Source organism: Panthera tigris, chromosome A2 (genome assembly GCF_018350195.1).
Source record: "Panthera tigris isolate Pti1 chromosome A2, P.tigris_Pti1_mat1.1, whole genome shotgun sequence".
NCBI lineage: Eukaryota > Metazoa > Chordata > Mammalia > Carnivora > Felidae > Panthera > Panthera tigris.
The window spans coordinates 21,034,824-21,051,223 of NC_056661.1; the positions used below are offsets into that span (position 1 = coordinate 21,034,824).

A 16,400-nucleotide genomic window follows, 5' to 3' on the forward strand; every position below is an offset into this window, starting at 1 on the left:
GCGTTTGAGGGTGGAAGGCCTGCTGCACCTTTAGTAGCAGCCTGCTTTCTTGGGAGCCTCAACTTGAACCAGTGTACCCGGTTTTCTATGCTGCTGCAGCACCTGTACAACCTCGTGCACCTGGACCTATCCTACAACAAGCTCTCCTCCTTGGAAGGGGTTCACACCAAACTGGGGAACATCAAGACCCTGAACCTGGCGGGCAATCTCCTGGAGAGTCTGAGTGGCCTGCATAAGCTCTATTCCCTGGTCAACCTGGATCTCCGTGACAACAGGATCGAGCAGGTGAGCCACAGCCCAGAAGGATCTCAGGGTTCTGGGATGTCTGTACCTTGGTATTTGTCACTTTAAAGAAGAGCGGGGGCCGGGCACACCTGGGTGGCTCAGTTGGTTAAGCAACTGACTTTGCCTCAGGTCACGATCTCGCAGTTCATGGATTCGAGCCCCGCATTGGGCTCTGTGCTGACAGCTCAAAGCCTGGAGCCTGCTTCAGATTCTGTGACTCCCTCTCTCTGCCCCTTCCCTGCTCGTTCTCTCTCTCTCTTTCTTGCAAAAATAAACAAATATTTAACAAATAAAGAAAGAAGAGCGGGAAGCTGCCTTTCACTGCCAAGAGGCCATCAGACATGTTGCCCTGTTGGTGAAGCATTCAAAACAGGGATGATGGCAGGGAACTCGTATCTTACAGATGGAGGAGGTCAAGAGCATTGGCAGCCTCCCGTGTCTGGAGCACGTGGCTCTACTGAACAACCCTCTGAGCATCATCCCTGACTACCGGACCAAGGTGCTAGCTCAGTTTGGAGAGAGGGCCTCCGAGGTAAGCTGCTGGGGTAGGTCGGCTCTGTCAGAGAGACAGTCTGGATGGAGTCTGGCTTTTCACAGGCAGCACTGGAGGTGATGTCCACTGTTTTATGCCTGCTTGCTTCGGAATGACATCTGGCCCTTAAGGGTCTTTTAGTTCTGGGAATTCTGCTGCCTCCTCAGGAAGAGGCTTTCTTGCTTCTTCTATGGGGACGTCAGCTGCCGTGGTTCCCACTAGCTTCCCTCATGTCCTCTCTGTCAGAGCTTCAGGCCAGGAAGGCTCCCCGTGAACCAACAAGCACAGAGTGAGGGTGGAAGGACTGTCTTCAACTTGTTAAAAAGTCAAACTGTTTTTTGTGGGCTACAAACAAAGGGTTTGCCTGCCTTTGCCAGTATAGTCTAGCACAGTGTCTGCTGCTTGCTGAGTGTAATCTGGCCACCTGCCACCATGCCAACTGGACAGATCCTTAGCCAGATTCACCCGTCTTTTCGGTCTCAAGCAGGCCCCGCCCCGTTCTCCCCAAATCCTGGGCCAGAAGATACCTGGGTGTCTTCATCCTTCCCCCACCACCCTCCTCATCTCTTTTCAGCCCCGGTGCCCCTTTCTTCGCACCGTCACCAAGACCATGTTCACAGGATGTCCTCCTCCTACCCTCCCAGGCTGCATGGTGTGGTGTCAGCTCCTCCCGCAGGTCCTTGGGACCATCCTTCATTCGAGCACACTGCCACCCCTCACTGTTTGCCAGCCACAGTGTCTTCCTCTATTGGCGGATGGGGGTCCTTGCTCTTCTGCCTGTTCCCCCGCCCAGCAGCCCTCCCCTTGCTCTTCACTGATCTGAGTTTTGCCATAACTGGGGGCTTGGTTCAGGTCGCTGCCCCCACGCCCAGCCACCCAAGAGGCCTTCACAGTGGATCCTGTACCCTCCCCTTCTCAGAGAGGGACTCCAAAAAATGGACCAGGTGGTGTGGGAACTCCCAGGTCATTTCCATGGGTGGCGAAGGGCTCACCTGCCAGGGGGCAGAGCCTCCCTTGGCCTCCTATGTCCTGTTGGGACCTGGCCCACACCTCAGCAGGGCCCCTGCCACTCTGCCCCCCTCAGCCCCTATGCTGACTCCATTCTCTGACCTCTGTAGGTCTGTCTGGACAACACGGCAACCACAGAGAAAGAGCTGGACACCGTGGAAGTGCTAAAAGCAATTCAGAAAGCCAAGGAGGTCAAGTCAAAGTTGAACAACCCAGAGAAGAAGGTGGGTCTTTATGTGGGAGGTGACAGGAGTGATGGTGAAGAGCCAGCTGAGGAAGGAGCTGGCTCACTGTGGAACCAGGCTGTAGAGTGCTCAGGTCCACTGCATCTCAGCTGTGCCTCTCCATGTCCTAGCTGCTTGACCTTGGGCAAGCCACACCCCCTCTCCTCACCTGTGCAAGGAGGGTGGTGGCAGCACCTGCCACATCGGGTTGCTGCGGACTAGGCCGGACCGCCTGCACCATCACCACACTTGTGAGAGCTGGGAGTTCCTCTCTCCTCCCCACTGACTATGCCGGGTTCTGTGCTTCCTGATCTGTCTCTCCTCTCCCGGGCTGACTTGAGCACTCCTCCTCAGATTGGTGAGGATTCCCGGTTCTCAGCTGCCTCCTGTGTCCGGCCCAGTGGCTCCCCTCCCAGCGTGGCTCCCACCTCTGCCTCCCTGCCCCAGCCCATCCTCTCCAATCAAGGTAATTGTGTATGTGTCTTTCCACCTGGCAGAGTCACACAGGTCCTACTTGGGCCTCCTGGCTGGGGTTGGGGCTGATGCCGGCACCTGCTCCCTGCAGGGTTCAGACACAGGGAGGGCATGGTGCTGTCTACAGGCTAGCGCCTCTTGGGGTGGCACAGAGTGGGGGGGGGGGTGCCAGCCTGAGTTCAGTTGTTTGCTTAGCTAGTACCCCTCGGTTGGTCTGAACGCCCACATCGCAGTTCCTATAGAATCCTGTGGGTTTCTGATGGGGCCGGGGGGCTGCCCTTTGAACAGGCTCAGGGCTGCTGCTCATAAGGACCCTAATCCCTGATAGGCATTGCGGGCAGATTGGTTCCTTGTTAACGGGAAGCCGGGCCCAGTGACTTTCTGGAATCGGGCACCCCGGCCCCTGTGTAGGGAACTTTCTTTTATTGTTTCCTCACCTCTGTGGTTCTCACGGTGTGATTCAGCCCCCAAACACTGCGTGTGTGGGGCCAGCATGGGCTGTCCGTGGACCCATGGAAGACCAGTTCCCTTCACCCGCCCACTGTCTTAGCGTTTTCAAAGGGCTTTCACCTCTGAACCCAGGCATCCTCGGAGATGAGTGAGTGAAGCAGGTCCCATGGGAGTGTCTGCTGGCCCGGCCCCCACGGAAGAGGGGAGGGTGTGCCGTCCCGAGTGGAGCCAAGGCTCGGGACACGCAGGAAAGAACGCCGCCCGCCCGGGCTCCTGGAGACGCAGAACTTGGTGTGAGGTCTTGGGAAAACAGTTTGACCCTATGTTTCAAGAGCCAGAAAAACGTTCCCACCCCTTGACCTGGTAACCCCGCTGGTGGGGATTTTATCTTAGCGGGTTAAGTTAATGGGGAAGGGGGAGGTGAAATGCTCACTGCAGCGTTATTTACGCCAGCAAAACATGGGATGTGACGAGTGTCAGAGGATGCAAGGGAGATTGAGCTGTGGTACAAAATGCTCTGCCACCATGACATCAGAGAGAGGGGACCTGGGTCGGAAGAAAGGGGAAGTGCTCGAGTTAAATCGGAAAGCCCATGGCAGGGCAGCACACCAAGGTCATGACCGTGAGATTAGGGGAGAGAGTTCAGGAGAATGGAGTGGTGGTATTAGGGGCCAGAGTGATTGTCAATCTGCTTTTGTAACACCCTTGACTGAGAAATTTTGGTTTTATTTTTTTACCTGAAAGGGAAGGGGGGTTTGTGTCCCAGTGAAGAAGCTTTCCTGCCTCGTTCCCTGCCACTGGGCCAGGGCCCTCTTGGGGACTGCTGCCTCAAGCTGCCATGTCACAGCACCGGCTGGCCTGCTGGCCTGCAGAGGAGCCAAGCCGTGTGACTAGACTTTTGGGGGCAGGGAGACGCAACTGGTCCTTGAGGCTGGGAACCAGCTGGTTCTCAGTCAGTATGTTAAATCGATGAACGAGTGAGTGTGTGAATGAACAAGTGAGCAGAGAACCAGATAGTAAAGTGCAGACTGTGGGCAGGGGGATGTGAGGTGTCTGCCCCCAGAGCCGCAGCTGCAGGCAACCCTTCCCCCACTGCCCCACCCTGGGGACATGCCACAGGGTGGCTCGCTGTAGTCTGCTCCCCCTTTCCCAGCTACCGGACATTTAGATGTTGTCTCCAGATTTGCACCTCTTATAAATAAAACTGCACTGGATGTCTTTGTGTGCACATCTCTTTCCTTTTTGTGAGAAACCACGGAATTCGGGCCCCATCTAGGCAATCTGATGCCGCTCGTCTCATCCTCTGAGTGACCCTTCCTGACCACTTGTTTGTACAGTCCATGGTCCAGGAAGGAAGCAGAAAGACTGTCCCTGTCCACATTTCCTCAGTTCCAAACAGGGTGTGGGTGGGTAGTGGCAAGAAAACGTTTTTTCTCACTAAGGTGGAGAAATGTTTGTGTTCAGCTATGCGCTGCCCGTCTAGGGTCTTGCCTGGACGGGTCAGGGTTTTCCCCTAAGGGAGCAGTTATGCTCCCAGCCTGCTCCCACCTGTAGAGGTGAATATACTTGTGAATAAACTGGGTGCTCTCGAGTTAACACCAGGCCTCTGGTTATCTCAGGAGCTGTTAGCCAGCTTGTTGGAGCCATGGAGGATTGTGACCAGTAGGGGCTGACGTGTGAAATGCCAGAGTTGATTCTTCAGCCAGGTCTGTAGAGAAGTGGTTAGGAGCAGGCACCTGGGAGGCAGTCGGCTCAGTTTGCATCCCGGCTTCCCTGGCCGTGTTCCTTCAAGCAACTTGCAGCCTCTCTGAAGTTCTGTTTTCTCAACTGTAAAGTGGATACACCCTACTTCATCGATTCTAAGATGCACCCGTTTCCACCTTGTGACTTGTCTGAAATTGAGATGCGTCTTTCAATCAGTGGCGTCTCATAGTCGCTGTCAGCCAGCTGGTATTCGTGATGGAGTCGTGTGAAAGCCTTCCGTGGACATCTGCTAAGACCAAGATGGCGCCCCACCCACGCATCTTAGATTTGATGAACTGTGGTAAATAACGAGAGGTGTGCATGAGCTAATGCTGGGGGAGCGCTTAACACTGCTCCTGGCTCACCAGAAATGGTCAGTAAGGGCTTCCCTTCCCTGCATCTTTATCAGAGGTTTCCAGATGACCAGGACAGTGCCCCTGAGGAATGTGGAGTCTCTTGGGGAGGTGAGCTTGTGTACCCAAGGGAGAACAAGGCAGAATGATGTGGGGGCACTTGTAGAAGGGAGAGCCATGTCTAGAGCAGAGGGCTTTGCAGTGGAGGTTAGTATGTGAGGTGAACCTCAGAGGATGGCAGAATCTGAGCGAGTGAGGGAGGGGAGGGGTGGACTCCAGGAGAGAACAGTGTGCTTCATGCATGGCTGTGTGCTGCTGCCTTCCTGCCTGCATAGCGCCTACTGCTTTGCTTTTGGGGGTGTCTGGGTTTGGGCTGCTGGCCTGGCTAGCTCATGGGCAACGGCCTGGGCTGCATGAGTTGTCCTGTCCCTGGGGGGCAGCTGAGCTGGACGAGGGTCCGTGACCTCTGGAGCTCAGTCATTTCATCGAACCATGGTGACTAGTGGCAAAGCCAGGCTGTGGAGGCAAGCCCTAAGCTCCTCTAAACCTCTGCAGAACTGGGGTCAGTGCTCAGTATTGTCCTCACCAGCTGCATTTAGGAAAATGTTTTAAAGAGTCTTTATCCTCCTCCAATGTAGAAGACGTTCGGAGTGAAGGAACAGGCCTGGACATGCTGTGTTCATAAAACAGCCTCAGCAGGGTTTAAGAGCACTGTGTGTTTCTGGGGTGCATGAGTCAGTTTGCTGTCCATGTGGAGGTAGCCTAAGGGAGGGTCAGTGGGGGGTGTCCTGCGGAAAACAGGCCATGGGTACCAAGCACGGATTGTCCTTGCCAGCCACGGAAGAAAACAGCCTGGAAGAAGGCCTGGCCGAATGAGGGGATCTGAGCCCTTGCGTGTCTGTGAAGCTCAGCAGAGATGTCATGTTACTGGGGGGATGGGGCCAACTTCAGTCATTTCCCTAGAAAGAGTCTCTAGGAGTGAACACGTTTCAGGCTCTTGACGGACATACTGCCAAACTGCTCTCCCAGCGGGCAGGCCAGCTCATGCCCCACTGCCCACCTCTGCCCAGTTAGGCCAAATCCAGGCCATGCAGTCAGTCAGACTCTTGCCAACGTGAGGCGAAACAGAGGTTGTGTTCCAACTTGCCCTTCTGTGGTTCCCTGTGAGAGGGTGCATCGCTTCCTTGTTCTTTCTGGCGGCCATTCCTTTGTGGGATGTCTCTTCATCCTGTGGTCTCCTAACGGGGTTTCCAGCTTTCCCCTCCCATTTTTGACCTGGAAGAGCCTTTTATAGATTAAAGACACACACCTTTATCAAGTATTAAAGTACTTTTTTCTCATTTCATTTCACTTTGTTATATCTTAGGTTTCTTACAGAAGTTTCGTTGTTACATAGTCACACACGTTATCAATTTTTTCCTTTGGATTTAGGTTTAGAAAGTCTGTCCCTGCCCTGAGGTTAGATAAGCAGTCATTTGTTCTTTCTTAGAGTTTTTTTAAGATTTCCATTTTTAATGTTTTCTTCTGTGATCCATGCGGCTGGGGTAGGGGGTCTGAAAAGGCCCCAGTCAATGCCGATAGCCTGAGGGCCCAGCCCTGTGTGTTGAATGGCTACTTTCCCTGCCTGCCCTGCCCGCCTGCCCCTGGTCTCTCCAGGAATCATGTTCGTGCAAGAGGAGGCCCTGGCCAGCAGCCTCTCATCCACCGACAGTCTGACTCCTGAAGACCGGCCCATTGCCCGGGGATGCTCTGATTCCTTAGAGTCCATCCCTGCAGGACAGGTAACACCCTCCTCCTGCTGCCAGGGCTTGGTTATCTCTGTGGACCACCTCTTCTGCCTGGGGCTGTCCAGAAGTAGGATGTGCCTTGGCTGGAAGTAGGAGGTGGTCTGGCTGGAGTTGGGGCAGATGCTGTCTCTGCTTGGTCCACTGTGCTTTATGATGAACGGTTTATATTCCCTGTCTGTCGTCTGTCGTCTGTCTGTCCGTCTGTCAGGGCTAATAAGAACGGGCAGTTCTCTCTCACTAGGTCCTGGGGGACAAAGCCAGATGGTCCTTAGCCCCTGTGAGTGGACTCTCCTACGAAAGGCAGTTCAGAAGGCCCTAAGTGGGGATTGTTTGGGTCCTACACCCATCAGGAAGAGTTTCCCTCTCCCCTGTTGCCTGGTGTCCTGGGCTATTCTGCCTGCTCCTGCATGTTATCCTAGCAGTCTGGGACACACTGTGACTCCAGCACCTCCTCTGTGGCTATAGCTGAGGGTTCTGGAACTTCTCCATGAGTCCTGGGAAGAGAGGAGGACAGCAAGTGTGATGTGAGAGTCTTGTGTGTGGGGAGTATGCTTGGTACCTGGGCCTCCATCCAACCCCAGCTGTGTTCAGCAGGCCAGAGTCATGGCCCTGTGACCTTGGGCAGTCTGTGGGGTCCTCACTCTGTCCCCACACTCCTTGGCACTCTTCCCTTCGCTCTCCCCAGGGTCACACAGTAGGAGGTCCTGGGCCCTCGGTCCTCCACACAGCCCAGAGACCATTGGGAGTGCCGTGCCAGGTGCTGCCTAGCCTCTTTTCATCGAGTCCTCTCCTGGCCAGTTGCCAGATTGGTAGACTGACCATGTGGAGCCTCTCGGGTGGCATGAGGAGCACTTAGATGCCAGACCTAGAGGCGCATGCTGAGTTGTGGTATGGGGGCGTGGGCTGGGGTCAGACACATGGGCAGGGATCTCAGCCCTGCTGTACACTGGTGGGGTAACTGGATGAGTTTCTGCCTTTCTGGGCCCCAGAATCCATCCCCGAGGGAAGCGGGATGGTGAGGGGCAGGGGGTGCCTGGCTCAGGGTCAGGCACCCAGTAAATACCAGGGAATGGCTGTAGCAAGTAGGGGGCTCACTTCATGTCCTTCTCTGTCAGGCACCTTCTGATGATTTACGGGACGTGCCAGGAGCTGTTGGTGGTGTGAGGTAAGGAAGAGGTTGAGAAGGCATTCTAGGCCTCCTGCACGTGCCCAGCTGTGGGCTAGTGGGAACCAGTTGGATTTTGTTAAGGATCTGTTCATAGGAGTCCTTCAAAACTGTTTCTTCCTTTAAATAAGCACCAATGAGGTGGGCTGTGGTCTGTTTCCAAATTCTAATCCCTGAAGTTTGCTTGACACGTTATCCCATACTAGGGGTCAGCAGATTAAGGACGATCTGGTCCACAGCCTATTTTATTTTTTACAGCCTGTGTGAGCTAAGAATGATTGTTCTATTCTTAAGCCACTGTTAAAAAAAGAATATGTGGGTGGGGTGGCCCCCAAAACCTGAAGTGTTTACTTTCTGACCTTTTATAGAAGTTTCCCAATGCAATTCTCTATATGCTTTTGCATAAGGGGAGCAGTGGCCAAGAGGAGCTAGAATTTAAATGTGGAAAGTCCGAAGACCCACCTAGCTTACTGCCTGACTCCCATCCCAGAGGCTCCTGGGTGCCCCTGAAGGGAACTGTTGTCAACCAGTGACTTCATGCCCTTTAGCTCTCGTCTTTGGGGCTCACGGCCAGCGTCTGAATGACTGAGAAGTCTTTGTGGTGCTTCTGTTGGGGGATCCTGTGTGGTGTGGGTAGGACAGTGTTGGTGCCTGTGGGCCGAGCCCTGGGAGTATGGGCTGTCACTGAACTGGCAGTCCCAGCCTTCCAGCACCTTGGCTCCCCACTGGGACGCTTATTGTGGGCTCAGGACAGGTTCAGCTGTTTAGAAGGCTTGGGAGACCCTTGAGGCCAGGGTGCAGCAGATGGTTGTGTGTGTGGGTGGTAGGGATGGCCCAGCGCAACATACCGTTGACCTGGCCTCTCCCCACACAGCCTGGAGCATGCGGAGCCAGAGGTCCAGGTGGTGCCTGGGTCCGGCCAGATCATCTTCCTGCCCTTCACCTGTATTGGCTACACGGCCACCAACCAGGACTTCATCCAGCGCCTGAGCACACTCATTCGGCAGGCCATTGAGCGACAGCTGCCTGCCTGGATTGAGGCTGCCAACCAGCGGGAGGAGGGCCAGGGCGAGCAGGGCGAGGATGAGGACGATGAGGAGGATGTTGCTGAGAACCGCTACTTTGAAATGGGGCCCCCGGATGTGGAGGAAGAGGAAGAAGGTGGCCAGGGGGAGGAAGAGGAGGAGGAGGAGGAGGAGGAGGGCGAGGAGGAGCGCCTGGCTCTGGAGTGGGCCCTGGGTGCAGACGAGGACTTTCTGCTGGAGCACATCCGCATCCTCAAGGTGCTCTGGTGCTTCCTGATCCACGTGCAGGGCAGCATCCGCCAGTTCGCCGCCTGCCTTGTGCTCACCGATTTTGGCATCGCCGTCTTCGAGATCCCACACCAGGAGTCGCGGGGCAGCAGCCAGCATATCCTCTCGTCCCTGCGCTTCGTCTTCTGCTTCCCCCACGGTGATCTCACGGAGTTCGGCTTCCTTATGCCGGAGCTCTGCCTGGTGCTCAAGGTGCGGCACAGCGAGAACACGCTATTCATCATCTCGGATGCCACCAACCTGCACGAGTTCCATGCTGACCTGCGCTCGTGCTTCGCCCCACAGCACATGGCCATGCTGTGCAGCCCCGTGCTCTATGGCAGCCACACCAGCCTGCAGGAGTTCCTCCGCCAGCTGCTCACCTTCTACAAGGTGGCGGGCGGCGGCCAGGAGCACAGCCAGGGCTGCTTCCCCGTCTACCTGGTCTACAGCGACAAGCGCATGGTACAGACGGCCGCCGGGGACTACTCGGGCAACATCGAGTGGGCCAGCTGCACGCTCTGCTCAGCTGTGCGGCGCTCCTGCTGCGCACCCTCCGAGGCCGTCAAATCGGCTGCCATCCCCTACTGGCTGCTGCTCACGCCCCAGCATCTCAACGTCATCAAGGCCGACTTTAACCCCATGCCCAACCGCGGCACCCACAACTGTCGCAACCGCAACAGCTTCAAGCTCAGCCGTGTGCCACTATCCACGGTGCTGCTGGACCCCACACGCAGCTGCACCCAGCCACGGGGTGCCTTCGCAGATGGCCATGTGCTTGAGCTGCTCGTGGGCTACCGCTTTGTCACTGCCATCTTTGTGCTGCCCCATGAGAAGTTCCACTTCCTGCGTATCTACAACCAGCTGCGGGCCTCGCTGCAGGACCTAAAGACCGTGGTCATCGCCAAGAGCCCCGCGACCGGGGCCCCGTCCCAGAGGCCCCTCGTGGATGGCCAGCCTGCCAAGGGCAGGGCCAGGTGAGACTGAGCACGGGCTCTTGAGGGAAAGTTGTGGGGGGGACCGTTTCTGAGACCGTTCGCCCCAAATCACATCTCTGAGCATCTGCGTGAGTGGGCCCAGGGTGGGCCCGGCTCCTCTGCTCCTCTTTGACTTCTGACCAGCCTCAAAACTGCTCTTGGCTGCCTCTGACACCCAGTACCAAGCCTTACCCTGGTGGTAAGCCATATACCCCTCTCCGGGGAGAACTGGTCTGCTGAGGGGCTCTTTCTCTGTGTACCATTCTGTAAATTCCTTCCAGAGGAACTTGTTGGCTAAGAGTGGCAAAGTGCGAAGGTCTGAGTTTGTGACCTGGGTGGTCCCCTCGTTGAAAGCTCCTTTCCTTCTTGTGGCAGGGGAGACAGGGAAGTAGTGGCAGCTTTGTCCTGTTCTTCCTCACTTTGCTTCTGTCCCCAAGCCTGACTTCCCCCCATCTCCCTCCCTGGGTTTCCCTCAGGGCCATCTGGGGCTGAGGCTAGAGGGAAGCCTGTGGGCAGCCGTAATCATATCCTCAGTTCACCCCAACCCAAGCCTCCAGAGGGACCTTGTGCCCTGGAGGGCACACCTGCCCCCCGGCTTCATACAGGCTGGGGCTTCCCCAGCCTGGGCAAGAAAACCCTTCATCTGGTGGTCCTCCTATTCTCTGAGATACAGCCTACCCTACCCTCATTTTCTCTTCCATCTCTATGAGCAGTGGAGACCCTGTTCTCATCCCAGCAGCTCATACAGCCTGCTTCCAGTCCCAGTCCCCTAACCGGTGTTCCCAAAGGGCTTCCAGCCTCTCTCTGGATGAATCAGGTACCCTTCTTGGGCCCAGCTCAAGTCCTGTGGCCTCCAGAGAAACACTCAATGTCTGCACACACTTCAGGGTCTTCCCCTCCCTGCCCCTGTGCTGCGGCTTCTAGTGGTGACACCTTGTCTCCATTTCCCTGCTGTCCCCAAGCCTGGCTGAAACCTGCCCATAGTAGGGACCGCATGCAGAAAACAGGTGCCCTGCTTTTCCCCAGCAGATGTATCTCTGTTGCAGGACAACAAGGAGACAGCCCAGGGATTTCTCCAAGATCAGGGTCCCAGGGATTTCTCTCAACAGATGGACTGTCCCAACAGAGAGGATGATGTCCAAAAGACCCCGTCAGCCTGGGGCATGTAGGCCAGTTGCAGGGTCCTCCCAACCTCAGGGGTCCGTTCCTAACCTGAGCTTTAAGGGTTCTGAGCATTGTTTGGTCTTGTACTTAGAACAGACCAGCAAAAACCCAGTGTGGCCACGTGTATATGGCTAGATGGGATGAGAGCCTGGGCTACTTCAGGAGGACCCAGAGGCAAACTGAGGAACAGTTTGGTTTTGGTTGTTAACGTCTGTTTGCACTCAGGTCCCAGGCCGTAGAATTCTACGGATTCTAGAGTGGCATTTCTGGCACCTCTATCACCTTCTGAAAATGCATTTTTAGTCCTTGGGCCACGTATATCTGGCCATCCCAGCCCTAGGGTACCAGATGGTCTGTCTTTCCCTGTCTACCCATCTCCCTTCTAAGAGAAAGGGCCTGGCACTTTCCCTTTGTTCTGTCTTCCTGTAGGGAACCCAGACATCTCCAGGTGACCTCAGAGGTGGCACTTGGTGGACATGAGGTTTTGTGTGTGATGTGACCCTCCGCCTGGGGTCCCTGTGTTAACACAGTGTTTCTTGGGGACTGGGGGATGCAGCAATGACCAGCGTTCCCAGGAGGTCCTGGTGGAGGCTCCAGCCCCGGACCCGGTGGAGGCGCCAGCTTTGGCCCTAGCCTCGGTGGAGGTCCCAGCTCCGTCCCCGGCAGAGGCCTCAGACCCTGCGAAGACCCCAGGTCCAGTGGAGGCCTCGCTTCCAGCTTCGGTCCCATCAGAGGCCTCGGGCTCAGAGGAGTCCCCAGTGGAGACCCCAGCCCCGACCCCAGCTGCCCCGGCCCCAGCAGAGCCTCTGGTGCCAGCGGAGGCCCCTGCTCAGTACCCAAGCGAGCAGCTGATCCGGTCCACTTCCGAGGAGAATCAGATCCCGTCCCACCTGCCCGCCTGCCCATCGCTCCGTCACATCGCTAGCCTACAGGGGAGCGCCATCATCGAGCTCTTTCACAGCAGCATTGCCGAGGTAGTGGCCCCAGAGCCGGGCTCGCTGACTGGTGCTCGTGTGGAGAAAGGTGGTACAGTTGGTCCTGGGAGCTGTGGCAGGGCTTGGCTTGGGGTCAGCTGCAGGCTCTTGGACTTCTGTGCTGGCTTTCCTCCCTAGCTTTAGCTGGTCACAGCTTTGAGGACCTGGGGAGGGAGGTCCTGGGCTGCTCTCCCTGGTCAGTTGTCTTTCCTGTCACCACCTCACCCTGTGGCCACCCCTAGCCTTGGGCCCCAGGCACACCCCGCCCCACATCCATCTCCCACCCTTGAATCCTTCTCTGCTTCCAAGTTTATAAATGCGTTGACAAGATGCGATGAGGGTCTTGCGTCTCCCCATCTGGGATTGTGGCCATGTCACCGGTATGTGCAGGTCACCAGAGCAGTGGGGCTGATGGGGGGTTGCCCTGCCCAGAGCTGTTTTCAGGTACAGCCTAGAAGAGAGTTGTGTGCCCCGGCCCTGCTCTGCTGCAGGGCCAGACCCGGCCTTTCTGTATCCAGGTTGAAAACGAGGAGCTGAGGCACCTCATGTGGTGCTCAGTGGTGTTCTACCAGACCCCGGGGCTGGAGGTGACCGCCTGCGTGCTGCTCTCCACCAAGGCTGTGTACTTCGTGCTGCACGATGGCCTCCGCCGCTACTTCTCAGAGCCACTACAGGGTAGGCACCGGGGCCTGCTGGCACCCAGGAGCTCAGAGCAGTGCCTGAGGAGACAGGCTGGGCTCTGTCTCTGTAGCCAGCTGTGTGGCCTCAGGCAGCAGCGATTCAGCAGGGCTGGGCGGAGCGTCCCTTGTCTGAGGAAGGGGGTTGATAACCACGCTCTTTCCTGGAGCTGTCACAAGAGACCAGAGGCCAGGGCTTGAGTCCAGTCCCAGTGAGTACCCAGGAACTGGCAGTGACGAGGAGGGCTTGGGCAGCCTCTGTCCTGTGGGGCCTCGGTGGGAGCCTTAGCTAGTGGCCTATTACAGGGCTCCTCGTGACTCTGCTGAGCCAGGCAAGACATTGCCTGTGAGGCCTCGTGTGCATAAGAGGTAGCAGTGGCTCCTTGCCAGGCCTCAGCAGACCGGGCTGGCCAGGGGCACCCCTTCCTGCTGGACACAGCTGTACACCTGGGACCCTTGGGCTCCCCTGGCACAGCCAGCACCACGCTTGGTTCCTGTCTTTCCATCATAGATTTCTGGCATCAGAAGAACACGGACTACAACAACAGTCCCTTCCACATCTCCCAGTGCTTTGTTTTAAAGCTTAGCAACTTGCAGGCAGTCAACGTTGGACTTTTCGACCAGTATTTCCGGCTGACGGGTGAGTGACTGCTATGCTTTTTCCTATTTTGGGTGAAGGCCAGCGTCACCAGTGGGCTTCCACCTTCCACATGTGGGTGCGTTATCGCAGGCTGGGTTATCTCTGCTCCCAAGTCCGTTCACCGGAGTGGGAGGAAGCGGCTTCAGGAACTGCTGAGCGTGCAGAACCCCCCAGGGCTCAAGCGCGAGGCGGGGACCAAGGCAACCAAGTGGCCGACGGGCAGGCAGAGTGGGCCCAGGGCTCACGGGCAGGATGTTTCTGACTCACACTTCCTGAAGAGAGAAAGCTAAGCTTTTTCCCTAATGCCTCTGCATCCCCTTCCAGAAAAATGTCGCAGCCCTTCCGGCCTGAGAAATAGCTATCTCTCCAGGCCTCGTGATGCTTTCCCACGTGGGCCCTCATGGCTCTGTGGTCTCGGGGGGCAGGGACAGAGCCCAGGGGTGGCGGCTTGCAACCGTGACCAGCCCCTTCTCCTACAGGCTCCTCTCCGGTGCAGGTGGTTACATGCTTGACACGGGACAGCTACCTGACACACTGCTTCCTCCAGCACCTCATGGCCGTGCTCTCCTCCCTAGAACGCACACCCTCCCCTGAACCTGTCGATAAGGACTTCTACTCTGAGTTTGGGAACAAGACCACAGGTACCCCCACTTGGCTCAGGCTGCAGACAGGCCACCTGGGCCGATGTCACCGACCTCCTCCCTGACCCCAAGGGCTGCAGCAGACCCCAGAGCACCTGTCTGTGCCCAGAACCCCTTCTGCCTTCTCACTTTTTGTCTTTCCTGCTTAGTCAGCTAGGGTTTCACATGAGCTTTTTCACTGCAGAGCCTCTATCCCAGCAAACCCTCAGCCACTCGGCACGTGCATCTCAAGCGTCTGCTCCGCTTTGAGCTGCTGGCCCGTGGGTGTCCTTCCCAAGCGTGGGAGCCTGGAGCACTCCCCCACTTCTGACAGCCCCTTATGCCGCCATTCTGTGTAGCGTGGGTTTGCTGGTGCTCCGGGCCCCACAGCAGGCAAGTTCCAGGCTCTAGCCCCGGTGGCCATCTCTCTCTGCAGGGAAGATGGAGAACTACGAGCTGATCCACTCGAGCCGCGTCAAATTCACCTACCCCAGTGAGGAGGAGATTGGGGACCTGACTTTCACTGTGGCCCAGAAGATGGCTGACCCAGAGAAGGCGCCAGCCCTCAGCATCCTGCTCTATGTGCAGGCGTTCCAGGTGGGCACGCCGCCCCCTGGGCGCTGCAGGGGCATGCTGCGCCCCAAAACGCTCCTGCTCACCAGTGCTGAGATCTTTCTCCTGGACGAGGACTTTGTCCACTACCCATTGCCTGAGTTCGCCAAAGAGCCGCCGCAGAGAGACCGGTACCGGCTAGACGACGGCCGCCGTGTCCGAGACCTGGACCGCGTGCTCATGGGCTACCAGACCTACCCACAGGCCCTCACCCTCATCTTTGACGATGTTCAGGGCCGTGACCTCATGGGCAGCGTCACCCCGGACCACTTCGGGGAAGTAGCAGACGGCCCTGCCAGCAGCAGCCAGGGCCGTGAGGTCCAGTGGCAGGTGTTTGTCCCCAGCGCTGAGAGCCGCGAGAAGCTCATCTCGCTGCTGGCTCGCCAATGGGAGGCCCTGTGTGGCCGTGAGCTGCCCGTCGAGCTCACTGGCTAGCCCGGACCACAGCTGGCCCCTGCTGCCTGCCATGCCCACCCTGGCGTCCACTCAGGGCGGGAAGCAGGCTCTCTTTGTCATTTTTAAAGCGTTTTCTCCTCCCTTTTGGGTACCTTCATTTGACTGTCCTCAGAGAATGTGAACATAGGTGTTCAGTTACTTCTTTCCAGTACTGGGAGTGAAAGCGCCGGCACCCTCCAGGACCTCCATGTGCCGCCAGCCTCCTGTGGTCTGTTGCCTGCCCTGGTGCGGTGTGGCCAGCATTCTAGTGTCGTGTCTTCTGTCGTGGGACTGTTATTAACGTGTGGCACCATGGGTCCGATTTATTCTTCTTTGTGTCCTTTCCTGAAATGTCCAGTCACGTGCTGTCATTGTGCTGTTTGCTGCTAATCGTGAAGCTGGTAGCAAAATACATGTCGGAAGCTCCCGCCCCGTGCAGTTTTCCGAAGTGGAGGCCTCTGCTGGTCCAGACAAGTGGGAAAGCCCCATGGGGGCAGGAGTCCCCAGGCCTTGGGCTGAGAGGGATGGGGACAGGGGACCTAGAGCTACCAGCACCGAGTGTGATTCCTGTTGCCTGTTTTCTCTACTCCAATAAAGCAGAGTTTGACACAGTCTGGGTCTTTTATTTCAAGGGGCACTGGGGTCCCAGCAGGGCACTGGACCAGGGCAGGGCTGGCATGAGGGAGAGGGTACCCTAGAGAAGCAGGAAGGTGAGCTACTGGGGGCAAGGGAAAAGCGGGGGAGGGAGAAGGGCACGGAGGGCAAAGGAGCTGCTCTTCCAGGGTGGTGCTGGCAGGGGAGTGCCGGCACAGGGGAGGTGTCAGGGGACCCTTGGGATCGGGCCGTGCTGAGCTGGGGTTAGACCCTGAGCCTCAGGGCACACCTGGTACATGGGCTCACTGGCTTTCTGCTTCCTGCAGGTCTGGGATGTCACACCTGGCCCGGCCCCAGCTGAAGCTGCAGTCTGTTGTGAGGGTAAGGCCTGGAG

General features: G+C 57.0%; 1 protein-coding gene across 3 annotated transcripts in view; it reads left to right on the plus strand.

Moving 5' to 3' along the window:
- The window catches only part of NISCH (nischarin), a 32,999-nt gene extending 16,976 nt beyond the window's left edge, over window positions 1-16,023 (plus strand). For 2 of the 3 annotated variants that reach the window (XM_007081922.3, XM_042979097.1), the window contains exons 10-21: window positions 100-285; window positions 689-817; window positions 1,936-2,049; window positions 2,404-2,515; window positions 6,726-6,850; window positions 7,972-8,021; window positions 8,896-10,290; window positions 12,011-12,428; window positions 12,947-13,103; window positions 13,617-13,745; window positions 14,225-14,386; window positions 14,802-16,023. In XM_007081922.3, the coding sequence (XP_007081984.2) occupies window positions 100-285; window positions 689-817; window positions 1,936-2,049; window positions 2,404-2,515; window positions 6,726-6,850; window positions 7,972-8,021; window positions 8,896-10,290; window positions 12,011-12,428; window positions 12,947-13,103; window positions 13,617-13,745; window positions 14,225-14,386; window positions 14,802-15,412 (3,588 nt within the window). In that variant the 3' untranslated portion in view covers window positions 15,413-16,023. Of the gene's footprint in view, window positions 1-99; window positions 286-688; window positions 818-1,935; window positions 2,050-2,403; window positions 2,516-3,105; window positions 4,202-6,725; window positions 6,851-7,971; window positions 8,022-8,895; window positions 10,291-12,010; window positions 12,429-12,946; window positions 13,104-13,616; window positions 13,746-14,224; window positions 14,387-14,801 lie in introns of those variants that run through there. The other variant, XM_042979098.1, reaches the window with a different exon arrangement.
- The last annotated feature ends 377 nt before the right edge of the window (window positions 16,024-16,400 follow it).